Below are 15,775 nucleotides of genomic sequence, written 5' to 3'. Positions count from 1 at the left end.
TCTCAATGTGAGTCAGCCTGGAACATGCCCTTACTGTTGGTTAAAAAGCTACACTCGTATGACCTGTGTAAGAAGCTACACTCGTATGACCTGTGTAAGAAGCTACACTCGGATGACCTGTGTAAGAAGCTACACTCGTATGACCTGTGTAAGAAGCTACACTCGGATGACCTGTGTAAGAAGCTACACTCGAATTGGCCAGTGCAGGACCTCCAGGAGGTCAACAAACGAGTGATGATATTCATACAATCACGGCACACTGTATGCCCTCCTGAATGCACGGCCCCAGAATGCCAATGGTATACCATCCTAGATTTAAAGAATGTCTTCTTCAGCTTGCCTCTCGCCCCAAAACGTCAAGACTACTTTGTGTTCAAGTAGTATGATCTGGATAGCGGAGTAAATGGACAAATGGCCTGGATGAGACAACCACAGGCTTCAAACCATCCCCCCATCTTCAGTGAGGCTCTCCATGAGAACTGCACCCACAAGTTACTCTTGCAGTAAGTGGATGATCTGCTGATAGTGGCTGCTGATGGAAAAAACCTGTCCACAAGGGACCAAGGACTTCCTTCAGGCAAAGAAAGCAAGCCTAGAGCCGGGGGGTGGTGGCGCACACCTTTAATCCCAGCACTCGGGAGGCAGAAGCAGGTGGATTGCTGTGAGTTCAAGGCCAGCCTGGTCTACAAAAGGGAGTCCAGGACAGCCAAGGCTAACACAGAGAAATCCTGTCTTGAAAAACAAACAAACAAAAAGTAACGAATTAATTTGGGATGGAGAGATGGCTCAGAGGTTAAGATCTCTGGCTGCTCTTCCAGATGTCCTGAGTTCAATTCCCAGGAACCACAGTGGCTCACAACCATCTATAATGAGATCTGGTGCCCTCTTCTGGCCTGCAGGTGTACATACAGATAGAGCACTCATCTACATAAATAAATCTTTAAAAAGGAAGCAAGCCTAGATGTGCAAATCAGAGGTACAATGCCTGGGTTACACCTTTAAAACAGGTAGCAGATGGCTGCCAGATGACCACAAAGAGCCAGTCCTTACGGTTCCATCCTCTAAAAACCCGAGGCAAGCACAGGAGGAGTTCTGGGGATTGCCTGGACTCTGCAGACTCGGGGTAGCAGACTTTGCAGAGCTCAGTAAGCTGCTTTATGCATCCACAAAAGAGAAAGCCGGTGGCTCTCATGGACAGCTGAGCACCAGCAAGCCTTTGACACCATAAAAGAGGCCGTTGTTGCCAGGCGTGGTGGCACACACCTTTTTAATCCCAGCACTTGGAAGGCAGAGGAAGGCGGATCAATGTGAGTTCCAGGACAGCCTGGTCTACAAAGTGAGTCCAGGACAGACAAGGCTAACACAGAGAGACTCTGTCTCCAAAAAGCAAAAACAAAACAAAACAAACAAACAAAAAAAGAGGCCATTGCTAAGGAGACCTCACTCAGACTCTCAGACCCTGGAGGCCAGTAGCTGACCTACCCAAGAGACTGGACCTAGTGGCAGCCAGCTGGCCCCTTGCCTTCCTGTCACTGCTTCGGTAGCACTGTTGGTCAGAGGCGCTGATAAATGAACATCTGGACAGGACTTATTATAAGCACCCCTCATGCCATCCAGGGCGTCCTAAGGCAAGCCCCAGATTGATGGTTGAGCAATGCACATCTGACCCACTTAACCCAATTACCAGACCTGAACCATGACACTCCCCTGCATGACTGCGCTGGGACCTTGGCCTACATGCATGGGGTCCAAAATAATCTCCGGGATGTCCCCTTGGCCAAGGCTGATGAAACCTGGTTCACAGATGGGAGCAGCTTCATTTTGGATGGTAAGAGGTATGCGGGTGCTACAGTGCTGTCCTTAACCACAACCATATGGGCGGAGCCTCTCTCTGCCGAGACTCCTGCTCAGAAAGCTGAGCTGATTGCATTAACAAAGGCACTGACTCTAGGGAGGGACTTGAGGCTAAATGTGTACACTGACAGTTGGTACACATTCACACCACCCATGTGCATAGCGCCATCTACTGGGAGAGAGGCTTATTGTCAGCTGAAGGAAAAACTATTAAAAAACAAAGAAAAATATGGCATTCATAAAAGCCCTTTGGATTCACAAGAGGCTAGCTATCACTCACTGCCCAGTACATCAGAAGGGGGACTAGCCCTCAGCAGTAGGAAACAACCAAGCCAACCAAATGGCAAGAACAACTGCATTAGAGGCCGCACCCTACCTGGCCCTCGTTGACCCCGCAGATCTGGCCCCACCAGCCCCAAGCAACCACACTACTCCTCAGAGGACATTCAATAGGTCAGAAAACTGCCTATGTCTCAATTTCTACACGTGTGGTGGAAGTCAGCAGAAGGAGACCTGGTACTACCTGAAAAGCTAGGGACAAAGATGTTAGAAAAAAATTCACTGCTCTTCCCATAGGGATGACCGACAGATACAAGAATTGGCCCGACAATCCAGAGTAACGATTTAAAAAGTAAATTTGAAAATTGAAGGCGTTGTTGCTAATTGCAAGGCATTACCAATTGACAAACGCTGTGCCTAGTGGTAAAAATTCAGGCACCCATCTGCAAGGTAAGAGACCCAGAGCCTACTGGGAAGTAGACTTCACGGAGGTGACCAGGTAAATACGGCTACAGATATTTGTTAGTTTTTGTGGACATCTTTTCAGGATGGACAGAAGCCTTCCCGACAAAACATGAAACAGCACAGACAGTAGCCAACAAATTGTTAGAAGACATCCCTCAAGGTACGGGGTCCCTCAGTTAATAGGATCAGACAGCTGACTGGCTTTTGTTTCTAAGCTAAGTCAGAGTTTGGCCATGGTCCTGGGGATTGATTGGAAGTTACACTGTGCTTACAGACCCCAGAATTCAGGGCAGGTGGAAAGGATGAATAGAACCCTAAAAGAGACCTTAACAAAATTGACCTTGGAGACTGGCAGGCACTGGTGGCTCTTCTTCCTTTTGCACTCTATCAAGTGCGAAACTCTCCGTACCATATGGCACTCATCCCTTTTGAGATGATGTTTGGGGCCCCTATCCCATTATCCCCAACCTCCTCCAAGCTGAGGTCATCACTGAACCCAAGGACTGGAACCTGCTAGATGACCTCAGGGGAATACAATGGTCTCAGGAAAATGTTAGACCCGGGCTAAGAGCTCCTTATAAATCAGGCCCCCACCAGAACTTCACTGGTTTCGACCAGGAGATTGGGTCTGTGTCAGAAGACACTGCCAGCAGTCGCTGGAACCATACTGGAAAGGACCATATGTGGTGCTGGTGACAACTCCAACCTTGTTGAAAGTCAATGACATCACTACCTGGGTCCATTACACACACACACACCAACCCAGCCAACCTCTTTGAGATGGAGGAAGATTTAGAATCCACTGACTGCTAACTGTATGTACTCTGTTACTTAGGAAAACTAGGGGCAGCACATACCTTCAAGATCCTAACCTTGAACCTGGCCGAGAGACACACCACCAAGACCCACATCAGCTTATAAACTTGGCATGGCAGATAATCAGCATGACGACCACAGGAGATGTTATCTCGGCCACCTCCAACATAGGGCCCTGAGGTACCTGGTGACATGAACTCCACTTTAACCCCTGTGAGTTAGCTGCCAGCGATAACAATTAGGATGCGCCAGATTGGAAGGCTGGTTCCCTTGGTACTCATGAATGTCCAATGGTGCCTCGGGCCAGTCATTCAGGAAGGACTTGTCCTGAGTTTCAGCTAAGACAGTAGGTTGGGGAGCCTGGTTGCTAAGGGCAGAATCCAGAGGCGTTACTATTGACAGTAGAGTTTTATGCATGTCCTGGGAACTGAAGAGATCGGGCCCGGAGCCGTATGTGTGTATGGGAGGGGGGAAGAGACTTTCTTGTGCAGCTTGGGGGTGCGAGCGAACAGGATGGATGAGCTAGAGATCTGGGGTCCAGTCTGACCTGACCCAATTGACTATGGGACCATTGCTACAGACTACATATCATTATAATGTGGCAGGCCATCACACTTATGGCCGGCACATGTGACCACTTGACTGGTAACCCCCTGCAACCAAGGCTTACTGACAAGGGCAAAGAGTTCCCTACCTGGGAAAGGGTACAAACCTGGGGTTTGAGGTACAATTACTAGCCACCCCCAATGAGCAGTGGGCCCCAATCCAGTTTTGGAGCCCAAACCACAATACCTAGAATGCTCACATACCACCCCACCTCGAGCTGCAGAGTCATCACCAGCTCAATGGTTGATTTTAACAACCCCAGTGGTTAATTTTAACAAAGGAAACTTTAGTACTTAGATAATGACCCAACCTGGACTCTAATGCAGCAAAACTACCAGATGGTAAATGGACAACTGAGTTACGCTGGCTCTGTTACTCACCTAGGCCTCCATACTATTAGCACATTGCAGTCAGTGGGCAAGCCTCCTATTCACAAGGCCCACAAGACTGCAGGTGGTACAGCCTAGCCAGGCTAAGTCTAACTCTGCACCATGTCTTCTGCACAGGTACCTGTATAGGCAAAGTCTTGTCAGGACCCTACTAGTCCTGTCCAAAGATTCACATACCTGATTCCCCCCCAATCCCTCGCCCACCCCCCACCCCACCCCCAGCAAGGATGCTGGGCATGTTCTACGGGACTAACGGCCTATACACTCCAAAGTGTTAGACCAGACTGCAGGGTACTGCATACTAACTAGTACAGCTCACTCATAGGATTACTGACCCTACAAATGAGGAAATAAGCTGAACACTGCTCAGGACGGCAACAGTAGGCGTGGAGAGACATTAAAGAGCCGGTGACTGCCATCACCCTAGCAGTGTTATGAGGGTTGGAATTAGCAGGCACGGGGACCGGGATTTCTGCACTGGTGACAAAGCCATAGCTGTAACAGCCTTAGAATAGCAATAGATGCAGATATTCAAAACCTGCAAGTCTCTCTCTCACTTGCAAGAGTCACCGACCTCGCTGGCAGAGGCCGTACTACTAAACAGAGGAAGGCTAGATTTATTCTTTCTCCAGCAGGGAGGACTCTGTGCGGCCCTCAGAGAGGAGTGTTGTTTCTACGCTGATCACTCTGGAGCTGACGAGGAGTCATTAGCTAGAGTTAGAGAAAATTTGGCTCAACGTGACAGAGAATATAAAGCTGAACACACATGCATGGTTTGAATCCTGGTTCAGTGCTTCCCGCTGGATAACCACCTTGACTTCTGTGTTAACAGGGCCCCTACTGATATTACTATTATTGCCTATTCTTGGCCCTCTAGACAGCACTGGGGGCTCAACTGTGTCTCTCCCTAGATTCTCATGTTCAATCTGTAACTAAATAGAGGTAGGGTCTTTTAGAGAGGTCTAAAGTAAGTATGGGGCCTTGACTCCCATGATTGGTATTCTAACTGGACAAGGAAATTCAGACAGATGTTTGTGTTTAATGTCCTATTTCAAAAAGACACTTTATGAAGAAAGTTTAGAGTGCCCGTGTGAGCTTCCACAGCACAACTCCAACTGACCTTCTTACACCTGCACGGCGCCCTGAGAACAGCGAGTAGGTGGCTCCTGACTCTTCCTCCTGAGGTCCTGGAGGCAGAAGGAAACTCTACTTCCTTGCAAAGGAACTGGGCAATGCGGCCATGAAGGGTACGCTGAACCTCTATCTACTGGGGGCTGTGTTGACTCTGCTGTCCATCTTTGCTAGACTGATGGAGTCACTGAGGGCCTATTGGAGAGCCACTGCTGTAGCTCTAGGGTCACAAGAGGCCATCCAGCCAATATGGCCTCCCAAGGGCACTCCAGACCATCCATCTAAGAGGCATGCCAGCTTCAGCTGTTAAGGACATACTGTTAGCACACCTGCCCCAGTCTGACTAGCAATCTATGATGTCATCACCTGCCTGCCACTAAGTGTGTCCCTGCCCAGGATATAAAAAGGGAAATCCTACCTCATCTCCCTCTCTTCATCTTCCTCTCTCTCTCTCTTTTCTCTGGGGTGCCTCTTCTTCCCCTTTCTTGCTGTCTTTACACTTCCACAATAAACTTCTCCATATCATATCTGTTGCCGGGCATCTTAGTTTTCATATTTAATACACACACACCCCAGCCTTGTCCTAAAGGACTCTTTTGGACATAAGTATCTTCTGGTTTGTTTGCTATGGAGTCTCTTCCATGAGAGCTGTTTGGACAGCAGATCAAGGGTTGTGCTTAGCTATGAAGAAGGAGAGGTTGAAATACCCAGTGTCCAGCGCTCAGCTGCTCTTCCTCCAGTGTAGTGCTCATGTGTTTGTACATGATGTCTAAGAGGGCTAAGGAAAGATAAGGTCTGCACAAAGTGTGGGTGTTGCAGCCCTGTGCAGCTTAAATGAGTTTTTCTAATGCGATAAATGTGAATATATTCACATTTATATTAAATTTATATTAAACACACACACATACATATATATATTAAAAATAGAAAGTTTACACACACATACACCAATCAGGTAGGGCAAAAATATAACAGCATGTGTCTTCTTGTTTCTTTTTCAAGACAGGGTTTCTCTGTGTGATAGCCATGGCTGTCCTGGACTCACTTTATAGACCAGGTTAGCCTCAAACTCAGTGATTCACCTGCTTCTGCCTCCCAAGTGCTGGGATTAAAGGCATGCGCACCACCATGCCTGGCCAGGATATATCTTTTAAAGGACTTATATCCATAATAATAAAGTTGTTTTAGGGCTGGTGAGATGGTTCACAGGTAAGGGTGCTTACTGACAAACCTCACAGCCACAGCTCAACCTCCAGGGTCCATATGGTGGAGAAAAGTGACTTTAGCAAATTACACCGAGAGACAGACAGACAGACAGACAGTCACACACACACACACACACACACACACACACACACACACACACACACTGGGCAGGGGTGGGGTGGGGAGATGAAGTAAGCCTGATTTTGACGATGGTTCAGTGGTTCAGATGGCACCGGAGTTCCATCCCTGCCCCCACATGATGAAGGAGAGAACCAACTCCATCCCCACATGTGCCATGGTGAGAACATGTGCACAGACGCCCAAGTAGTGAAAGTTAGAAGAAATTCTTCAAGAATTCAAATAGTACAATTTAAAAATAGACAAAAGATATGAACAAAATTATTAACAGAGAAGATATACAAACGACAAGCTCAGAAAAGCTTCTTAACATCACTGATCATAAGTAAAAAAATGAAAATTAAAACCTTTACTAAGATACTGTTTCATCTCCTTTTTTTTTGTTTTTTTGTTTTTTTGAGACAAGGTTTCTCTGTGTAGCCTTGGCTGTCCTGGATTTGCTTTGTAGACCAGGCTGTCCTCAAACTCATGGTGATCCGCCTGCCTCTGCCTCCCAAGTGAGCAACTATTTTTATTCCTGCTTAACTATTTTGATTGTCTGCTACACAGAGAAACCCTGTCTCAAAAACCCAAAAAAGAGTAATAAGCACTAAAAATGGAAAAAAATCATGATCAGCTCTTTTGGAAAAGGCTGAAAGTTCCTCAAAATGTTTAACTAATTATCCTATTACAAAACAATTCCACGCCCAGGCTTAGTCAGGACAAACAGGAGTTCCCAAGACTATGACTGGACTGGCCAAAGGAAAGACCCCAGAAGTGTGACACTTTAAAAAACTGAGGGCAGATTAAACCTGTAGCCAGACCCAAACTCCACAGATGTAATGGGCGGATATGGAACTGAGCTTTCAATCACTATTAACAGAGAGCAGCACTTTCTCGTGCAAAATATGCACTTGACAGTTCTGACCATGACAATGAGAGCAAGGCACATTTACAGTGTTAATCACAAACCAGCTATTTAATAGACGCTATAAAAAGAGGCAAGATAACTGAAAATAATTGGGAAGAATATTTATAATATCTCAAAACATTTAAAATTGGAGGGCACTTTACAAAAAACTGTGTAGGAAATAAAATTCCTCCACTATGTGTAGAAATGTAACATTACAGGGGAGCTTATAAAATACAAAGACAAGTATAAAAGGACTGTGTATTCTAAATCCAAAAACACAATAATAACCAAGTATTTACTTTTCAAATTTACAGTCCCTGGGAATGAAGATCACGTTGCTATACACATCCAAGACAGCAGCTGCTCTATCTTTCAGTTAGCCATGTGTGGTGTCGTCTTCGACAAAGTCTTTGGCCATCTCTGCTGTGATGACATCAATGTGACTAACCTGAGAAACAATGAAGGCAAAGTCCGTTAAACACCCTAAAGGAACTTGTCAGCCAGTGTTTGCACTGCACAGGGTCGTACCTGACACACACGGCCTACCACCTACACAATGCTCACTTTTACACACCATGCCAAGTGACTCTGAAACAGCGACTGCTAGAAGTCACTACCACCCTGTCTGTTCAATATGGAAGAGCTGACCTTACTCTCCAGCCTGGCATGGTGTGAACACTGTAACCCCAGCACCTGGGAGGTAGAGGCAGGACTGCCAGTTGAGGGCGGCCTGGGCTATTCACTTGTTGCTTTGGGGCTGTGGGGATCAAACCCAAAGCCTTACGGTTGCTGGACAAGCACTCGGCGCCCCCAAATCCCCAGCTCTTTTTCTCTAAATGAAAGTCAAGGTAACAAACGGGAAGAAAGTTAAAAGGTTTTCTTTTCCTAGGAAGGACTTTCTATGTCTTCCTACACTAATATAACATAAAAAATAAAAGGTACAGTCCCAATACAAAGTAAAATTACCTTATTTCTGAACTTCACACCGTAGAACTTGTCAGCTGACTCCAGCAATTCAGGCCTGAAAGTAGTAGTAATGAACTGGGCGTGCACAGCTAGTTCCATGATCATGTCTGTGAAAACAAGAAGTCAGGAAACCTCTCTCCTCACACCTGAAGATTTGAAAAGCAACTTGTTTTGTTTTTTTCGAGACAGGGTCTCTCTGTTAGCCTCGGTTGTCCTGGACTTTGTAGACTAGGCTGGCCTCAAACTCACAGCGATCTACCTGCCTCTGCCTCACGAGTGAGCAACTATTTTTATTCCTGCTTAAAATTCAAATCAGTCAAAAAAGGCTGTGATTTCTATTTTTTGTCTGCAAATTATCCACTTGACTTTTCAAAAGTAGGATAAAATCTTTAATCCAAGTATGTTTTACAGCTATAGAATGTAATGTAATTTCCTATAAAGGAAATTCTGGGTTGGAGAGATGGCTCAGTAGTTACCAGCACTGGCTGCTCTTCCAGAGGTCCTGAGTTTAATCCCCAGCAACTGTATGGTGTTCACACCCATCTGTAATGGGATCCAATGCCACTTCTGGTGTGCTGGCTCACATGCAGATAAAGCACTCACACATAACATAAACAAACTTTTAACCCTGTATGATGAGACTGTAATCCCAGCACCTGGGAGGCAGGAGGATCCCAAGTTCTTCAATGTCATCATTATGACACTGTCTCAAAATGAAAAAACAAAACCAAACCTCAAACAGAAGACTTTTAACATAGAATTGCTAGTGCCTAACATTTTCTTACACACAGACGCAAACGCTACCCACCCACCCACCCCTCCTGTCACTGCACCAAAAGCCCTCAGCTGGTCACGTCAGATTCAGCATTTCTAACTATAACATGAAGGTGATGACAAGGACTATCTTCTGAAAATGGTGAGCGTCTGTGTGTGTGTGTCTGTGTGTGTGAGTGTTTTCCTCTTGTATACATGTGAGCCATGTGTGTGCACCTTCCCTGGAGGTCAGAACACCGTAGTGGAGGCCCTCTTGAGTTATGAATGGCCATGAGCCACCATATGGGCACTTGGTATCAATCCCAGGTCCTGTACAAGCAGCCAGTGGTCTTAACGGCTGAGCATCTCCAGCCCCACAAGCACTCACTACTATCAACACTGGGAGAGAAAACAAACAAACAAGTTTTAACGCTTTTGTATGAAAAGGTAATTGAAGGACTTTTTTCATTAAGTGAAAGAACTATATTTCTCAAAACACTCTAATACCAAACTGTGCAGAGAAATATTTATTGAATAAACACTATCTACCCAAATACATTGGGGAATAAAGGACTATAAAAGGATTACACCACCAATATCATCCTTAAAACATCCCTTGAGACAAGGCTCAATGCGTCCCATGGTGGCCACGGACTTGTTCCTCCTGCCTCCACTTCCTAAGTACTGAGAACACAGACAAGGGCGACCTCGCCATGTTTTGCTGTACTGACTGTCAAACCCACGGCTCTGTGCTAGCTGGGCAAACACTCTCTCCGCAGCCCAGCCAGCTCTGCGGTGTGCCTGCACCTCAGCCAGAGGCTGTTGCTGCTGTCTTCCTGTGTGTACATGCCACGGTGGGAGGGTGTGTCAGAGAACATCTTGTGGAAATTAGCTTCTTCCATTATATGGAACTCAGGGATTGAACATGGTTCCCCAGCTTAGTGGCAAGTAACTGTATCAGCTAAGTTGGAATGGTGGCCAGCCACCTCATTTTTGTGAGAGAGGCTCTTCTCATTGAACCTGCAGCTGGTGGCTCTGGCTAGACTGGCTGGCCTTTGAGCTCCCAGGATCTCTGTGTCTCCACGTGCTACCTGCCCAACTTGTAGGTAAGTAGGTGTGAGATGCAATCGTGGGCCTTCATGCTCGCACAGTAGGCACTTTATTCCCATCTCCCAGCCCACAGCAAGTTCTTACTGAATAGAAATCAAAACTGTACCTGACACAGCTTTTCTGTGCTGAGCATCCAAAGCTTGGTCAATCTCATCAAACAGGTAAAAAGGAGCTGGGTCACATTTCTGAATGGCAAAAATCAGAGCCAGGGCCACTAGAGACTTCTGTCCACCTGAGAGCTGTTGCATTTCTCTCATTTCACCTTGCTTTCCTGTAAACGATACCTACGAGAACATGAAAGTGCGTGTATCCCAAGCGTGATAGCACCATCACAGAAAATAAAATAAGTCCTACTATGATCTTGCCACCAGAAAAATTGAATGTAAAGGGAATTTACCCTAATCCCAACTCCTGTGAACTGGTCAACTGATGGAACGCTGCTTTGTGATCCAGAGCCTCTCTCACTTTCTCCGCTCCCTTCTCCTTCATCCTGGGACTGGCTACCCTCCACATCCCCTTTCTTCATCACCAAAGTCGCTTTGCCACCAGGTACTAACTTCTGGAATACTTCACTGAAGTTCTTAGATACCTTAAAAAAAGAAAGAAAGAAAGAAAGAAGAAAAGAAAAACAAACAAACAAAAACATCAATTCAAATACAAATACTGCTCAGGCATATTTCTATTTGGACCAAATATTTAAAAGCAATCAGAAGTATTTTTAAACACGATTCTTCCCAGAGCTGTATAAACACTCAGGTTACTCCGTTAGCAGCCTGTGGGCTCAATTAGTTCATGGATATTAGATCCACCTGAACATTAAGGAAGAGCTGACACCTCATGAGTATTTGGGGTTTTAATTATCAACAAGACATACCTGTTTGAAAGTTAACTGAATAGCTTCATATTTTCGAAGTTCAAGTACATTCATCAATTCCATGATTGATTTGTAGCCCCTATCCAATTCTTCTTGCCGCTTTATCAACTTTTCTTTCTGCTCAGAGAAGTTCACAAACTGATCTAAAGCTTTTTTGTTAACATGGCTGTACTTCTTCAACTCTGTGTTGCACTGCTCAAGTTTCCGAAACAACTAAAAGAGAAGCAAAATATATCGATAAACTCACACACTGCAGAGACTATTCCAAGGATACTTTCCATTTAAAATGCAGAAGATATTTACCTGCTTAAGGCTCAGTGTCTGGTACTTTTCAAAAGCTTCCTGCGGAAGGGATCCCAGCTCTCGGATTTTCTTCATACACTCTTCTTTCTTCTTCAGCAGCATGCCTTGGCGGTTGGTCATCTTCTCCAGCTCTTTGGTGTCATGATTGATGGCATCCATGTGCTCCTTCTCCATATTTTTCCAGCGCTCCATACTTTTCTGGAGTTCTTTAATTCCAGCTTCTGTTTTGTCAATGGAATTATCCAAATCTAAGATAGGGGAGAAACAAAATTAAGGACATTAATACCCATTTAGAAGCGGAAATATTATCTGAGTAAAGACTTAAAATTTACTGTGAAACTCACAAATCACCTAATTCCCTACAGTTTCCTCCTGAGCACCACCACAGGAGAATTTGCAGACTCATTTGCTTATCTACGCTGAATTATGAGTGACTTAAAGAGGTAATGACTCTCCGTCCTTTAGACCACACCCTTCACCATCCTTAGGAACTGGACAATGACTCTAAAGCACCACCATGTAAGGACCTGCCGTTTGCTTCTGGTCTCAGCATTAGTAATGCTCTGGAGAGGATCAGCCATGACACTCAGGTACACCATGATGACAACACAGAAAGGGGGGGGGGGCAAATGTCTTAACAACACACATCACTGCATAGGCATGGGGTGCACACCTTAATACCAGAATAGCAGAGGCAGAGACCAGGTGACCTTTGAGAGTTCAAGGTCAGCCTGATCTACATAGTTCTAGACCAGTTAGGGGTACATAGTTAAAAATTGGCTTCAAGGGCTGGAGAACACTGACTGTTCTTCCAGAGGTCAGAGTTCAATTCTCAGCAACCACATGGTAGCTCACAACCATCTGTAATACGATCTGATGCCCTCTTCTGGCCTGCAGGTGTACATGATATAATAATATATATATATAAAGCCTGGCGTGGTGGCGCACGCCTTTAATCCCAGAACTTGGGAGGCAGAGGCAGGTGGATCGCTGTGAGGTCAAGGCCAGCCTGGTCTACAAAGCGAGTCCTGGACAGTCAAGACTACAGAGTCCTGGACAGTCAAGACTACACAGAGAAACTCTGTCTCGAAAAACCAAAAACGAATTGGCTTCAAGGGCCTGGAGATGGCTCAGCAGTTAAGAGAACTGTCTATTCTCCCAGACGTCCTGAGTTCAATTCCCAGAAACCAAATGGTGGATTGCAACCATCTATTATGTGATCAGATGCCCTCTTTTGGCATGAAAAAAAAAAAAATTGCTTCAAAACCAAACCAAACCAAACCAAACCAAAATGAACATGCAGACTAGGCAGATGCTGTCAACAGGGTGAAGGGAAGAACTGTCACAAGTCCTGCTAAAAGCCGCAACGCTTTGCTCAAGCAGTCTTTAGCTCTCTCTTCCCTCTGCCCTCTCCCCCAACAAATAAAATGCAGAACTAGTGTCATAAAAGTATGAGGAAAATTGTAACACAAAGTAAGTTGTTTCTGTATTTCATTATGTGTCAAACAATTTTTCAAAATAAACTAAATTCAATAAAATATTGAAAAAACATTTTAACAAATCATTTACCTTCTGATCTTGCCATAGTGTCTTTCACCCTTTTATTAATAGCTTCAAGTTCTGATGTTGTGGCAGTGAGAACAGTGCCCCCTTCTGTCTCCCGCAGTTCATTAAGTTCCTGCAACAAAGTTTAATAAGATTAAACGTCAAGCCGGGCGTGATGGCGCACGCCTTTAATCCCAGCACTCGGGAGGCAGAGGCAGGCGGATCGCTGTGAGTTCGAGGTCAGCCTGGTCTACAAAGTGAGTCCAGAACAGCCAAGGATACACAGAGAAGCCCTGTCTCAAAAAACAAAAAACAACAACAGCAAAAAGTTCTTCAATGAATAATCAAGGAAGCAAAACCGTGTGCGTGTATTCATATGTATAGGTATATATATTTGGACATAAATAGCCATTAAAGAGGAAAGCCTTAAATGGTGTAATTACTAGAAAATCTGAGTACATAACTAAGAGACTGTAAACTAAGCCGAGCATGCACACATCTAGAACTTATCAGGACTGTAATCATAGAAAGCAGTTGTCGCTGTTACTTTTATTTTACACCACAGAAAACTGGGAACAGAAATATTGAATAACCTGCCCAAGTCACACGCTAGATGGCAGTGCTAGAATTCCAAGCTTAGGGCTATACGCAGTGGGTCTTTTGGTCCCTGACACTTCCAGTCAGTGCTCAAGGACATACTTTCTATAGCTTATGATCAACAAGCAGCTCCCAGAAAACAACGTACCTGTTCTACTTGGTCCAAGCGTTTTCTCAGATTCTCATTCAGGTAAGTCTCCACTCGAGTAATAATACCTTCTAGTTTAATTCTTTCATTTAGCAGCTGTCTGTTTTCCTAGAATAGAAGAAAAAAAAGTGTGAAAAGGTGTCAAGAAATGATGTTGAGGGCCAGAAGGATAGTTCAGCAGGCAGGTGAAGGCACTTGCCACACAGCCTGATGACGTCATTTAGTCCTGGAACACACATAAAGGCAGAAGTAGAGAATCCACTCCAGAAAGCGGTCCCTGCTCTCCATGTATGCACTGCAACACATGCATGCACCCCACTACATCATCACACGGACAGATAATGATAAATACATTTAAGAATACAAAGGAAACGTTGCTAAAGCTGTATATTGTTGCTAGTACTCAAATGAGCTGAAATGGGAGTTTTTAAACCCTGGAATCTTTGTGGTCCATGGAGAGAAGCAATTCTCACACGCTGTTCTCTCACTGCCATGTACAGCCATGAAATTAAAAAAGAGAAAAAGAAGGAATAATAAATTTCAAGGTATTGTTTCTATTCCTAGTGTTTTTATAGGACATGCTAGCAAGCAAGGGAGGTGAAGAGATGGCACAGCAGTTAAGAATACCAACACCCCCAGCACTTGGGAGGCAGAGACAGGTGGATCACTGTGAGTTCGAGGCCAGCCCGGTCTACAAAGCAAGTCCAGGACAGCCAAGGCTACACAGAGAGACCCTATCTCAAAAAACCAAAACAAACAAACAAAAAGAATACCAACCCAGAGGCTCACAACCATCTCTGCCTCCAGGTCCAGGTATCTGCTATCAATCCTCTTTTGGCTTCCTAGGGCCCCAGGCATTTAAGCACTACACATGCATACAGGCCGGCGAAACAATCGTACACTTTAAATAAGAATAAAAGGCATTAGGGTACCAAAGCAACTTTCTTTTCCCTGTTTTCGTCTTTTGGCCTCCCAGTTGAATGTTTTACATGTGTGAATGAAAAGAAAAATCAACCAGGGGAAAAAAAAAAAAAAAGGAAAAGGAAAATAAAAAATGTCTGGGCTAGCAAAATGGTTAAGTGAATGAAGGTGTTTGCTACCAAGAGTAACAACCTGTGTTACACCCCAAGAATTCATATGGTTGAAAAGAGTACCAACTGTGGGGATTGTTCTCTGACCTCCACACATATGCACGTACACATATACACACGCATGCATGCAGACTAGGCTACATGTGGAAAGCCCATCCACAAGAAAAACCAAAATCAAACAAAACATTTCATGGGCTGGAGAGATGGCTCAGTGGTTAAGAGCACTGCCCGCCCTTCCAAAGGTCCTGAGTTCAATTCCCAGCAACCACGTGGTGGCTCACAACCATCTGTAATGTGATCTGATGCCCTCACCTGGCCTGCAGGTGTACACGGAGGCAGAACACTGTATATATAATAATAAATAAATCTTTTAAAAATTTCACCAAAATGTCATGTAAAAAAGCAGTTATATTGGCATTTCTGTGTGTGTGCATATACATGGTGGAAGTTTTGGTTTCATTAAAAACTTATGTTATTTAAACAGGTTTTGTTTTAATCCCAAGTGTGGGAATATGGAATATTTTTAGTTTGTCCAGAGCTGATAACAGCCGGGTGTGGCTCAGGCAGGGGTGTGGTCTTTGCCAGTTGCAGTTAGTTTAATTCTTAAGACTC

At 44.9% G+C, this 15,775-nt stretch overlaps 1 protein-coding gene and 1 pseudogene across 1 annotated transcript in view; one reads left to right on the top strand and one right to left on the bottom strand.

The window, feature by feature from the left end:
- Positions 1-5,445: 5,445 nt before the first annotated feature.
- LOC127189906 (hypoxia-inducible lipid droplet-associated protein-like) lies at positions 5,446-5,850 on the top strand (annotated as a pseudogene).
- A 1,742-nt stretch (positions 5,851-7,592) lies between these two features.
- Smc3 (structural maintenance of chromosomes 3) overlaps positions 7,593-15,775 on the bottom strand; it is a 43,481-nt gene continuing 35,298 nt past the window's right edge. Inside the window, exons 22-29 of the mRNA XM_051146780.1 lie at positions 14,073-14,180; positions 13,352-13,460; positions 11,783-12,030; positions 11,480-11,692; positions 11,003-11,194; positions 10,712-10,889; positions 8,743-8,849; positions 7,593-8,224 (exon numbers count right to left, since the gene is read on the bottom strand). Of these exons, the coding sequence (XP_051002737.1) occupies positions 8,153-8,224; positions 8,743-8,849; positions 10,712-10,889; positions 11,003-11,194; positions 11,480-11,692; positions 11,783-12,030; positions 13,352-13,460; positions 14,073-14,180 (1,227 nt within the window). The 3' untranslated portion in view covers positions 7,593-8,152. The remainder of the gene's footprint in view (positions 8,225-8,742; positions 8,850-10,711; positions 10,890-11,002; positions 11,195-11,479; positions 11,693-11,782; positions 12,031-13,351; positions 13,461-14,072; positions 14,181-15,775) is intronic.

Source organism: Acomys russatus, chromosome 5 (assembly GCF_903995435.1).
Source record: "Acomys russatus chromosome 5, mAcoRus1.1, whole genome shotgun sequence".
Classification (NCBI taxonomy): domain Eukaryota; kingdom Metazoa; phylum Chordata; class Mammalia; order Rodentia; family Muridae; genus Acomys; species Acomys russatus.
This window is presented reverse-complemented; position numbering and strand designations above follow the sequence as displayed.